This window comes from Scyliorhinus canicula, chromosome 19 (genome assembly GCF_902713615.1).
Source record: "Scyliorhinus canicula chromosome 19, sScyCan1.1, whole genome shotgun sequence".
NCBI lineage: Eukaryota > Metazoa > Chordata > Chondrichthyes > Carcharhiniformes > Scyliorhinidae > Scyliorhinus > Scyliorhinus canicula.
The window spans coordinates 51,595,594-51,609,679 of record NC_052164.1 but is presented as its reverse complement, the minus strand read 5'-3'; the positions used below and the strand labels follow the sequence as shown (position 1 = coordinate 51,609,679).

The 14,086-nt window shown below is 47.7% G+C and overlaps 1 protein-coding gene across 2 annotated transcripts in view; it reads left to right on the top strand.

The window, feature by feature from the left end:
* Positions 1 to 10,593, top strand: part of LOC119954079 (glial fibrillary acidic protein) — a 51,744-nt gene extending 41,151 nt beyond the window's left edge. For both annotated transcript variants that reach the window (XM_038778930.1, XM_038778932.1), the window contains 2 exons: positions 6,516 to 6,601; positions 9,658 to 10,593. In XM_038778930.1, coding sequence (XP_038634858.1) covers positions 6,516 to 6,601; positions 9,658 to 9,699 — 128 coding nt within the window. In that variant the 3' untranslated portion in view covers positions 9,700 to 10,593. The remainder of the gene's footprint in view (positions 1 to 6,515; positions 6,602 to 9,657) is intronic.
* Positions 10,594 to 14,086: the final 3,493 nt, after the last annotated feature.

Sequence of the window (14,086 nt, the reverse complement as noted above, 5' to 3'; positions counted from 1 at the left end):
AAAGTTTGGTCAAAGAGGTGGGGCTGGAATCTCTGTTCCTGAGGCTAAGTGTCGGCGCGAACGGATAATCCAAAGGATGTTCACAACAGGAAAATCAGCGCAAACCCCTCACCAATTCTAGTACCGGTGAGAGGCTAGCACCAGCACCTCGTGAAACTCCTGTGGATCGCGTCGATAATAGCCATAGAATGACCGGGGCCCGGGCCACACGAGCACAGGGCTGACAACCTGCACTGGTCGCGTCATAAAGCATGGCGCCAGCCGTGCTCGAACCCTAACCCACCAACCTCAAGCCCACAGCCCACCCCACACCAGTCCCCCTAGCCCTAGCAGAAGCCTCCCTGGCCAGCGGCATCGATTCTGGATGGGTGTGGCAGCGCTGGACACTATCCACAGCCGGCACGTGGGGTTTCCGACCACTGGGTCCACACGTGGCCCGCGCCGTTGGGAACTCGGCCCATCAGGGGCGGAGCATTATGGGTGGGGCGGCCGATGATGCGCCAACAGCATTGTAATGGCACGCGGTACGCGTCAGGATGACACCAGTTTGGAGGGGGCAGAGCATGGTGGACCGGCGCCGGCCCCGATTCAGCTGTCGGAATCCATTCTGCCCGACGATCACAATTTCGCTGTCGGGCTACAGAGAATCCATCCCGTAGATTTTAAGGAGCATCTTAAAAGGAGGAAAGTGAGGGAGCAAGTCGGAGAGGTTGAGGGAGGAAATTCCAGAGTTTTTGAGCCCAGGTAGCTGAAGGTATGGCCGCCAATAATTTGTTTCCAAATGAATAAACAATAAATTCAAGTATAACTTAAACATTCAACTTCATCAGTTACATACCTAAACTCTTGCATTCATTTAACAATAGTTAACTGGAAATAGTTCATTTTGTAACATAATCACTTAATTAGTGGACATTTGTGCAAGTCAGGTGGAATAGTCATGCTAAATTGTCCTTCAGTGTCCAAAAGGTTTAGTTGGGGTTCCGGGGTAGGGAGGGGGCATGGGCCTAAGTCGGGATCTATTTCAGAGGGTCAGTGCAGACTCACTGACGGAGGACCCGGAGGAAACCCACGCAGACACGGGGAGAACGGCAGCACGGTAGCACAAGTGGATAGCACTGTGGCTTCACAGTGCCAGGGTCCCGGGTTCGATTCCCCGCTGGGTCACTGTCTGTGCGGAGTCTGCACATTCTCCCCGTATCTGCGTGGGTTTCCTCCGGGTGCTCCCGTTTCCTCCCACAGTCCAAAGATGTGCAGGTTAGGTGGATTGGCCATGATAAATTGCCTTTAGTAACCAAAAAGATTAGGAGGGGTTATAGGGTGACAGGGGTAGGGTGGAAGTGAGAGCCAAAGTGGGTCGGTGCAGGCACGATGTGCCGAATGCACTGTATGTTCTATGTTCCGCACAGTGACCCAGCGGGGAATCGAATCTGGGAACTCTACGCAAGTTTGTGGGTCCCCCACACCCACCATGCATGGGAAATGTCAGCCCCCTACACACATGGGGTTGCGGAGTATCCCCCTTTTCAGGTCTTCACATGCCCCTTTTCACGCTCCCCCCTTCCAGGACCCCCACCCTTCAACCTCCCACAGTAGCATTGTGGATAGCACAATTGCATCACAGCTCCAGGGTCCCAGGTTCGATTCCGGCTTGGGTCACTGAGCGGAGTCTGCACGTTCTCCCCGTGTGTGCGTGGGTTTCCTCCGGGTGCTCCGGTTTCCTCCCACAGTCCAAAGATGTGTAGGTTAGGTGGATTGGCCATGATAAATTGCCCTTAGTGTCCAAAATTGCCCTTGGTGTTGGGTGGGGTTACTGGGTTATGGGGATAGGGTGGAAGTGTTGACCTTGGGTAGGGTGCTCTTTCCAAGAGCCGGTGCAGACTCGATGGGTCGAATGGCCTCCTTCTGCACTGTAAATTCTATGGTAAATTCTATGAACCTTCCAGAGGCTCTTGCATACCCACCTTGCAACCTCCTTTCATGGGCAAGGCCCCACTCAGGCCCTGAGCCTTGGCAGTGCCACCTGGGAAACCTGGCACTCGCAGCCTGGGAGTGCTCCTACTGGGTTTGCGGTGCCACCCGAGAACCTTTGCAGTGCCAGGGTAGCAGTGCCAATGTGCCCGCATTCCAGGAGGAGGACCAGGGGGTCACCCATGGTCACTGCCATACGTGGCAGTTTGCTGTGTTTGAAAGAGAGTATAAAAATATAGGGTTACCTGCCTCTACGTTGGCTACATTATCTCGCTCTTTTGCTGTGGTACACCCACTTGGTACCCTCCTGCCAGTATTGGTGGCAGTGGTTGCTTTTGCTGATGAGCGGCAAACACAAAATAATTGGATGAGTTTTCCACAAGCTTTATGCTGATTACTGGAAGCGGGACGTTCTGCCTGACGTGAGTAATCACCACCCACCACAGGAGAAACATTCTTTGGACAAATTGCAACTCTATTTTTTGAGAGTTGTTGTTGCTTGTTTCCTGTCATGTGAGTGATGAATAGTGTTCACTGGAGTGTGATAGTTACTGTTGGCAGCTTCAACCTCAGTAACTCTGGACTCTGAAAGCGATAGTGATCTTGTTAATCCAACGGTTCTGACAGTTTCTGCCTTTCTCAAGTGCTTCTCGGTACTGTTGACTAGAGACAATCTTTGATTGTTTCTGTTTTGATTTCCAGTTTGACATGTTCAACATCACCAAAGTCACATTTCCTCAATCATGTGCATTATTGGTCCATAATTTCATTTGGATGCGACACGGGGACTCACTGTTTAGCACTGCTACCCACAGCGCTATTCCAGACTTGGGTGACTGTATGGAGTTTGCCCTTTCTCCCCGTGTCTGCGTGGGTTTCTTCCGGTGCTGCGGTTTCCTCCCACAGTCCAAAGGTGTGAAGGCTAGGTGGGGTTATGGGGGAGTGTGGAGGAGTGGGCCTAGGTAGGGTGCTCTTTCAGAGGGCCGGTGCAGACTCGCTGGGCCAAATGGCCTCTGCCTGCACTGTCGGGATCCTTCCTGTTTCGTACATTGGACGACATTTGTTTCGTAGATTGTATTTCCTTGGACGTGACGTCAGTCATTAACCCCTTTTTGGCTGTGATATGGAGATGCCGGCGTTGGACTGGGGTGAGCACAGTAAGATGTTTTACAACAGCAGGTTAAAGTCCAGCAGGTTTGTTTCGAATCACTAGCTTTCGGAGCACAGCTCCTTCCTCAGGTGAATGAAGAGGTGGGTTACAGAAACAGCCTTTTTAGCTGACTCATGGGCATTTTGCTCAGCCCTGTCTCAAAAATATCTTCAAATTCTTAATCCCCATAGCGGAAAAGTCAGCCCTTTTTTCCTTTCGTTAGATGTTCAAAACCTCGATCAAAAAGGCAGAGTTTAAGAAATGACTCAGGGGAGGAAAGAGCATTGGAAATATATCGTGAGGGAATTCCAGAGTTTGGGACTTACAGGCAGCTGAAGGCACAGCCACCTATGTGATTAAAATTAGGAATGCTCAATTAGCCAATGTGCAATGATCTATGGAGTCATGGGGTTTACACAGACAGGGTGGAATGTGGCCGTGAAATGATTTGAAAATAAAGGAACGAGTTCTAAAACCAAGGCAGCTGACTGGGAGCGATGCGAGCACAGGGAACATGGCTGAGCGAGACCTGCTGCAAGTTAGGGCACAGGTAGCAGAGCTTTTGATGGCCTTCAGCTTGCAGAGATTAGTAGCTAGGAGTGGTTTGGAATAGTTACATCCCGAGGTAACGCATGAACAGCAGCAGTTAAACTGAGACAAAATCAGGGTCAGACGATGTTACAATGGTGAAAATAGGTGGTCTAAGTAATTGTGTCGATGTGCGGCTAAAAGATCATATTGGGGTAAAAGCCCAAAATGTTAGACCCCCCTCGCACCCCCACCCCAGATAACAGACTGCGAGCATAAAATTTATTAGGATGGCCCCACCACTTGCCTAATATTTTGCTAATGCTGGGGGATAACAGGCGCCCCCTTGATGCACTATCAATTACGACGAGACGAGAGTAGAATGTAATCGAGGCTTTATTACACAGAGATGTGTGGCCTCCTACAGCAGCTGAAGAAATGGCTGCTGTACAGGGAGCACACACATTTATACTCCGCCTACTGGGCGGAGCCAGCAGGCAGGGATCTACCTCCGTACCTGTAGTACAGGGGCCTTACCGTAATACCCATATATACAATATAATACAACAGTGTTGACTACCACCCCCCCCCCCCCCCCCCCCCCCCCCGCGCGTCCAACCTTAGACGGTTCAGCCCTGTGGGCTAGTGGAAGGGTGGGATACAGCTGATTGTACGTCTTGATCTTTACAGCAGCAGGTCCATGAGATTCTTGCACTTAATGTTGGAGATGCTGGTGGAGAAAATGTTCTAAAAGGTACCTGGTGATAGAGAAGATATAAGACTCTCAAACAGGAGATCTCGCTATCCTCTGAGGTGTGGACCCAATAATAAGTATATATTACACAAAACAACTATGGGCACAATCTCCACTTTATGCAGAGATCCTTCATGAACCCACTGACTAATATACTCACATCACCAGCTGCTCAGTAAGACCCTCGTGCAGGACTTTGTTCCCAACTGGTCAGCCCACTGAGTGAATTCCTCCACATGACTTCCAGTGAAGAACCAAATCACACTTGCTGCTGCAGTGGTGATGTCCTGGAGAGCTGGGGTTTTAGTGGGCAGCATGGTAGCACGTGGATAGCACTGTGGCTTCACAGCGCCAGGGTCCCAGGTTCGATTCCCCGCTGGATCACTCTCTGTGCAGAGTCTGCATGTTCTCCTCGTGTCTGCGTGGGTTTCCTCCGGGTGCTCCGGTTTCCTCCCACAGTCCAAAGACATGCGGGTTAGGTGGATTGGCCCTTAGTGTCCAAAAAGGTGAGGAGGAGTTATTGGGTTACGGGGGTAGGGTGGAAGTGAGGGCTTAAGTGGGTCAGTGCAGACTCAATGGGCCGAATGGCCTCCTTCTGCACTGTATGTTCTATGTTTATATCCCTTTCTGGTCCTGGTTCCAGGAAAGATAATACCTCGAACCGGGTCACCCGATTTGGTTTCAGTGCCAGTCCACCTGAATGTAGTCATGCTGCAGTTGTATAGAACCTTGGTAAGGCCGAACTCGGAATATTGCTCACAATTCTGGTCGCCACACTACCAGAAGGATGTGGAGGCTTTGGAGAGGGTACAGAGGAGGTTTACCAGGACGTTTGCTGGCCTGGTGGGTGTTAGCTTCGTGAAGAGGCTTAATAGACCCGGACTGTTTTCAGTAGAAAGACGAAGGTTGAGGGGTGACCTGATAGAGGTCTACAAGATAATGAGGGGCATGGATAGAGTGGATGGGCAGGCACTCTTTCCCAGGGTGGAGCGGTCATTGGTTTAAGGTCCGTGAGGCAAAGTTTAGAGGAGATATGTGAGATGATGAGTGCCTGGAACACATTGTCAGATGAGGTTGTGGAAGCAGATACATTAATGGCGTACAAAAGGCTTCTCGACAAATACATGGATAGGATGGATATAGAGGGTACAAGGAAGTACTGAGGGTTTTATCCAAGGGTGGTATTATGACTGGCACAGGCTTGGAGGACCGAAGGGCCTGTTCCTGCGCTGTATTGTTCTTTGTTCTTTATTTCCTGTTCTCCGGAGGGGGGGTGACTCTAGGTCAGGGGTGGGCAAACTACGGCCCGCCAAAGGTCTTTATGCGGCCCACCAAGATCAAGTCATTAAAAAAAAAACAGGGGGCTGTTGGGTTACTGGTATAAGGTGGATACGTTGACTTGAGTAGGGTGATCATTGCTCGGCACAACATGTGTTTCATGTGAAGTTTCTACTTTAAAATGTTAATTAATAAAAATTAATTGCTTTTTTTTCTTTAAAAACCTTTTATTTTGGCTATTTTAAATATTAATTATTTTACTTAATATACTATGCGGCCCTTTAAAATGGTGAATTTCTGAATGTGACCCTTGCACGGAAAAGTTTGCCCACCCCTGCTCTAGGTCCATACCACCAATGGATCTAAGGCAGTCACAGAGCCATTCGCACAGATCCAGAGGCCATTGCTTCTGTGAGCTGTTGTAGACAGAGTGCAAAATCCTACCAGATTTTGTCAGAGTGTCAAGCTCTGACTGAAAGCCGGTGCATCTCTCCAGCTGAACAGCTGGCTTTCTCTGACACTCTGTGGACAGAGAGCCTGGTGGCCCAACAGTGTCAGCAAGGCCAGCTCCAAAGAGATCAATGCGCCATCTTTAAAGGGTGCCCCAATCAGTGTTTAAAATAAACCTTCCCCCCATCACCCTGACGGACACGGAGGACCCCCCCCCCCCCCCCACCCCAATAAGCATCAGGGTGAACCTCTTCCTACTACAGAAGTATTAGGGCTCTCCTCCCCCTCCCACCCCCCCCCCCCCCCCCCCACCCCCCACCACACAAGTATCGGATCTGGCATAATGTACCATTATTCAATGACTGGTGCTTACTGTTTCCATAGAGACAAGCCTGGAATCTAAAGGCTCCACGGACATTCAAGCCAGAAGGAATATTCTGATCAAAACAGTGGAGACCAGGGATGGACAGGTGGGTATTCAAAGGGTATAACCATTCTGTTAGGGAGTGATGGAATTTCTGCCTGGTACTACTTGCACTGGTTGGTAATCCAGCAGTTAGCTCTTCACCTCTGCCCAGTGCTGGCCCCAATGTTGGTCAGAACCTTGTTTGAACCTGTTACTGCCAGTCACCAATCTAAGTAGTGTACAATCTGAGGACTGACACTGTCTGGTATGAGCTCTGACTCTGGCACACGCTTCTTCGTGTGTTGACCTGAGATGAACCCAGAAAACCAGGCACTATCAACCTTCCAAACTTCCTATTAAGTCCAGAAACAACCTCATTAAGAACTAAATATTCCTTAAAGTAAAATAAAGGCTAAAATTCATGAATTTCTATAACTCCTTTCACAAATAAAGGACACCTCAATACTCTCTGTTCAACCAATTAGGTATTTTTGTAGCCACTGTTTTAATGGAAGAAACACTACAGCCAAATTGCGCACAGCAAGATCCCACAAACAAACATGTGAAATAGACTAGATAATTTGTTTTAGAGATGTTGATTAAGGGAATCATATTTGTTGGGAGACCCAGGGAAACACCCTGCCTCTTCTTCCAACATTGTTTGTGGAATCCACCTGAGAGGACAGAAAGGGTCTTGGGTTTCATACAATTTACAGTGCAGAAGGAGGCCATTTGGCCCATCGAGTCTGCACCGGCTCCTGGAAAGAGCACCCTACCCAAGGTTAACACCTCCACCCTATCCCCATAACCCAGTAACCCCACCCAACACTAAGGGCAATTTTGGACACCAAGGGCAATTTAACATGGCCAATCCACCTAACCTGCACATCTTTGGACTGTGGGAGGAAACCGCCTATTTTCCAAGTATCTACTTCCCTCTGTTCCCCGCCCATTCATATATCTGTCCAGATGCATCTTAAATGATGCTATCGTGCCCGCCTCTACCACCTCCGCTGGCAAAGCGTCCAGGCACCCACCACCCTCTGCGTAAAAAACTTTCCACGCACATTTCCCTTAAACTTTCCCCCTCTCACCTTGAAATCGTGACCCCTTGTAATTGACACCCCCACTCTTGGAAAAAGCTTGTTGCTATCCACCCTGTCCATACCTCTCATAATTTTGTAGACCTCAATCAGGTCCCCCCTCAACCTCCGTCTTTCCAATGAAAACAATCCTAATCTACTCAACCTTTCTTCATAGCTAGCACCCTCCATTCCAGGCAACATCCTGGTGAACCTCCTTTGCACCCTGTCTAAAGCATCCACATCCTTCTGATAATGTGGCAACCAGAACTGCACGCAGTATTCCAAATGTGGCCTCAGCAAAGTCCTATATAACTGTATCATGACCTGCCGACTCTTGTACTCAATACCCCGTCCGATGAAGGCAAGCATGCTGTATGCCTTCTTGACCATTCTATCGACCTGCGTTGCCATCTTCAGGGTACAATGGACCTGAACTCCCAGATCTCTGTACATCAATTTTCCCCAGGACTCTTCCATTGACCATATAGTCCGCTTTTGAATTAGATCTTCCAAAATGCATCACCTCGCATTTGCCTGGATTGAACTCCATCTCCCATTTCTCTGCCCAACTCTCCAATCTATCTATATTCTGCTGTATTCTCTGACAGTCCTCCTCGCTACATGCAACTCCACCAATCTTAGCATCATCTGCAAACTTGCTAATCAGACCACCTGTACCTTCGTCCAGATCATTTATGTATATCACAAACAACAGTGGTCCGAGCACAGATCCCTGTGGAACATCACTAGTCACCTTTCTCCATTTTGAGACACTCCCTTCCACCACTACTCTCTGTCTCCTGTTGCCCAGCCAGTTCTTTATCCATCTAGCTAGTACACCCTGAACCCCATACAACTTCACTTTGTCCATCAACCTGCCATGGGAAACGTTATTAAACGCTTTACTGAAGTCCATGTATATGACATCTACAACCCTTCCCTCATCAATTAACTTTGTCACTTCCTCAAAGAATTCTATTAGGTTTGTAAGACATGACCTTCCCTGCACAAAACCATGCTGCCTATCACTGATAAGTCTATTTTCTTCCAAATGTCAATAGATGGTGTCAGAGGTTGTGAGAGCGATGGAGGTTGTGGAGACGGGGGGGTGGATGGGTTCCAGGGGCTGTGAGACCAATGGGGGGGGATCGGGGGTTTGCCAGTGGCTATGAGAGGGATGTGGGGTGTGGGGGCGGCAGGGGTATGGGGGTGGGTGCCAGAGTGCTGAGAGGGATGTGGGGTGTGGGGACGGTGGGGGAGACAGGGGGGGGGGGGGGGGGGGAGATGGGAGCGGGTGCCGGAGGCTGTGAAAGCAGTGGGGGACGGGAAAAGGTGCCAGGGTCTGTTAGAGCGATGGCAGTGTGGGGACAATAGACAAGTGAGGATTGTCGGGGCTATGAACAGACACAGACGGATGGAGAGTGGGTACTGCATACGTGAAACATTGAAGTGACTGAATTGCAGGAAAAACAGCTTCCTGGCAGTTTCAACCTGGGACACAGAATACCCAGGCCTAAATACAGGACAATTGCAGAAGGCAAGAGGCAGTTGGTCACCATGGCAGGACTCCCTCTGTGGCATGGCTGAGATTAGGAAACTCACAGTGGTGAATCAGGATAGAAGGTCATGTCTGTTGTGTCGGGCAGCACGGTGGCCTAGTGGTTAGCACAACCGCCTCACGGCGCTGAGGTCCCAGGTTCGATCCCGGCTCTGGGTCACTGTCCGTGTGGAGTTTGCACATTCTCCCCGTGTCTGCGTGGGTTTCGCCCCCACAACCCAAAAATGTGCAGAGTAGGTGGATTGGCCACGCTAAATTGCCCCTTAATAGAAAAAAATAATTGGGTAATCTAAATTTAAAAAAAAGAAAAAAAAAAAAAAAAATGTCTGTTGTGTCCATCGCCATGGGTTTATCACAGTTTTCTTGAGAAAAATAAAACTTGAGATTAAATTAGAAGACAAACACCCTTTGAGGAAGTTTGAATGAGATCCTCTCCAAACATTGCTTCCCGTGACTTTTTTTTCCATCTATCCACAGGTAATCAACGAGTCCAATGCGGAACGCAAGGAACTGCCCTGAGGGAGTAGTGGTGGCCTAGCGGAGCGCGCAGCAGCTTAGTGTGGAGACATCCACCACATCGGTCGCCCGCTAGTGGATATAGTGTAGCCATTTATGGAATAGGTCAGGGGAGGTAGTGAGTGGAATCCTGGGATTGTGTGGTACATCAACACAGTGAAAATGGACACAGCTTCACTGAGAATAAACAGATTTAACAAGCTCCAGCTTCAAAGTGATTTGTGCTCTATTTGTAACTATACTGGAGTTGACTTAACTTGGGGTGCTTTGCTTTGATCTCTTGTACTGTAACAGTCAGATTTTTGACAGTATCTTCTCATCCTTGGTAACAATAAGCAGTTCTGTTTTCACAAAGTGTGTTTGCTACTGGCATTTCTTTTGAATTTTGATTTCAAAGTGAGAAAGGACACTTGGCTCCTCAGAACCAATACTCCTCAGTAACTGAGGCAGTGTTCCCCCGACACCCTCTACACGGAGAGTGAGGAGACAATCCCCATTATCCATTCTGATAATCGTAGCGGTGTGCTGTTTGATTTTGATCCATTCTATCACTGAACCCAATATAGCAAGCTATGATGTTTAAATGGTAGGATTAGCCATTCAAGCACCCCTCCACATTCAGTGTCATTTAGGCTTACCTCCCCAAACAACAGGAAGGATAGAAGAAGCTTGATTCTAACAACCGTGTCTCCTACTCAGACTGATTGTTGTCTGAATACGACTGCACTTACTTTAACTAAACAATGGGAAAATTACTTTCCTGACACCGCGAGGCTGACTCCAGTAATATTCTAACAGCTTTCATTATGGAGGTTCTTTGTCATTGTCCTTTGTTCTGTGTCTAAAAGGCTCATTGCTTTTCTAATGCAAAGATAACAATAAAAGGCTTTTAAATCAGTCGAGTGTTTGAGTTCTTCAGGAAAAAGTAGATGTAGGCTGAATCTGATGATGTGTGACTCTACCAAAGGTGAAATTTCAGTAAATTTTCATTCACTCTTAAGATGTGCTGTTGCTGTTGAGAAAAATAAAACCACTAAGCCTTGAGAAAATGGTCAGCGGCTTTTCGAACATCTTGTCACAACTTGTAACCACTTTAGCGGAGAGTTAAGAGACAATCAAAGAACAGTGAACAAAGAACAATACAACACAGGAACAGGCCCTTCGACCCTCCAAGCCTGCGCCAACCATGGTACCTGCTAAACTAAAACTGTATATACTTATGAGTCTGTATCACAGAATCACATAATTTACAGTGCAGAAGGAGGCCATTCAGCCCATTGAGTCTGCACCGGCTCTTGGAAAGAGCACCCTACCCAAGCCCACACCTCCACCCTATTCCCATAACCCAGTAACCCCACCTAACACAAAGGGCAATTTTGGACACTAAGGGCAATTTAGCATGGCCAATCCACCTAACCTGCACATCTTTGGACAGTGGGAGGAAACCGGAGGAAACCCACGCAGACACGGGGAGAACGTACAAAATCCGTGCAGACGGTGACCCAAGCCGGGAATCTAACCTGGGATCCTGGACCAGTGAAGCAATTGTGCTAACCACTATGCTACTTTCCTGCCCCTTCCGTTCCCACCCGATTCATATATTTGTCTCAATGCCCCTTAAATGCTGCTTTAGTACCTGCTCCCACCACCTCCCCAGGCAGAGCATTCCATATATTTACCACCCTCTGTGTAAAATGCTTGCCTCGCACAGCGTTTGATAAGGTTCCCCACGGTAGGCTATTGCAGAAAATAAGGAAGTATGGAATTGAAGGTGATTTAGCGGTTTGGATCAGTAATTGGCTAGCTGAAAGAAGACAGAGGGTGGTGGTTGATGGCAAATGTTCATCCTGGAGTTCAGTTACTAGTGGTGTACCGCAAGGATCTGTTTTGGGGCCACTGCTGTTTGTCATTTTTATAAATGACCTGGAAGAGGGTGTAGAAGGATGGGTTAGTAAATTTGCAGATGACACAAAGGTCGGTGGAGTTGTGGATAGTGCTGAAGGATGTTATAGGATACAGAGTGACATAGATAAGCTGCAGAGCTGGGCTGAGAGGTGGCAGATGGAGTTTAATGCGGAAAAGTGTGAGGTGGTTCACTTTGGAAGGAGTAACAGGAATGCAGAGTACTGGGCTAATGGCAAGATTCTTGGTAGTGTAGATGAACAGAGAGATCTCGGCATCCAGGTACATAAATCCCTGAAAGTTGCCACCCAGGTTAATAGGGCTGTTAAGAAGGCATATGGTGTGCTAGCCTTTATAAGCAGGGGGATTGAGTTTCGGAACCACAAGGTCATGCTGCAGCTGTACATAACTCTGGTGCGGCCACACCTGGAGTTCTGCGTGCAGTTCTGGTCACCACATTATAGGAAGGTTGTGGAAGCTTTGGAAAGGGTTCAGAGGAGATTTACTAGGATGTTGCCTGGTATGGAGGGAAGGTCTTACGAGGAAAGGCTCAGGGAATTGAGGTTGTTTTCGTTAGAGAGGAGAAGGCTGAGAGGTGACTTAATAGAGACATATAAGATAGTCAGAGGGTTAGATAGGGTGGACAGTGAGAGTCTTTTTCCTCGGATGGTGATGACCAACACGAGGGGACATAGCTTTAAATTGAGGGGTGAGAGATATAGGACAGATGTCAGAGGCAGTTTCTTTACTCAGAGAGTAGTAGGGGTGTGGAACGCCCTGCCTGCAATAGTAGTAGACTCGCCAACTTTAAGGGCATTTAAGTGGTCACTGGATAGACATATGGATGAAAATGGAATAGTGTAGGTCAGATATGCTTCAGATGGTTTCACAGGTCGGCGCAACATCGAGGGTCGAAGGGCCCGTACTGCGCTGTAGTGTTCTATTCTATTCTATTCTATTCTATTCTATCTGTTCTAAACTTTTCTCTACGCACTTTAAACCTTATGTCCCCTAGTACTTGACTCTTCTACCCTAGGAAAGAGCATCTGACTACCCACTCTGTCCATGCCACTCATAACCTTGTAGACCTCTATCAGGTCACCTCTCAACCTCCGTCATTCCAGTGAGAACAGAACGAGTTTATCTAACCTCTCCTCATAGCTAATGCCCTCCATACCAGTAAACATTCAAGTAAAACGCTTCTGTACCCTCTACAAAGCATCCACATTGTTCTGGTAGTGTGACAACCAGAATTGTACACAATATTCCAAATGAAGCCTAACTAAGGTCCTGTACAGCTGCAACATGACTTGCCAATTTTTATATTCAAGGCCCCGACCGATGAAGACCGGCATGCCATATGCCTTCTTAACCACTTAATCCACATACATTGCCACTTGTCGGTGGACTTGCACGCCCAGATCTTTCTGCCTGTCAACACTCCCAAGAGTTCTACCATTTATTGTGTAATTCGTACATGCATTGGACCTTCCAAAGTGCATTACCTCACACTTGTCCGGATTAAACTCCATCTGCCATTTCTCCACCCAAGACTCCAACCAGTTTATATCTTACTGTATCCTCTGACAATCCTCTTCATTATCCGCAACTCCACCAATTTTTGAGTCATCTGCAAAATTACTAATCAGACCAGCTGCATTTTCTTCCAAATCATTTATATACACCACGAACAACAAAGGCCCCAGAACGTCGCTCGTCACAGCCTTTCATTCAGAAAAGCAGCCTTCTACTGCTACCCTCTGTCTTCTGTGCCCAAGTCAGTTCTGTATCCAACTTGCCAGCTCTCCTCTGATCCCATCTGACTTCACCTTTTGAACCAGTCGACCATAAGGTACCTTGTCAAAGGCTTTACTGAAGTCCATGTAAACAACATCTACTGTCTTTCCCTCATCGATCATCTTTGTTACTTGCTCGAAAAACTCAATGAAATTAGTGAGGCACAACCTCCCCTTAATAAAACCATGCTGTCCGTCACTAATAAATCCATTTATTTCCAAATGTGAGTAAATCCTGTCTCTAAGAATCTTTTCCAATAATTTCCCTATCACTGACGTAAGGCTCACAAGCCTATAATTTCCTGGATTATCCCTGCTGCCCTTCTTAAACAATGGAATAATATTGGCTACTCCCCAGTCTTCTGGAACTTCATCTGTAGCCAATGAGGATACAAAGATTACTGTAAAGGCCCAGCAATTACCTCCCTTGCCTCCCTCAGTATTCTGGGGTCGATCCCATCAGGCTCTGGGGACCTATCTACTTTAATGTTTTTTAAGATGCCCAACATCTCCTCTTTATTAATATCAACATGACTCTACACACTCTACTCTATACTCATCACCAAGTCCTTCTTTTTGGTGAATACATTGAATAGTCTCATCATCTGAGGGATGAAAACAAGAAGGCATCTCACCCTCTCATGCTTCAGATAATCAGCTTTGGATGACATAACTTTATCTATTGATTTGAT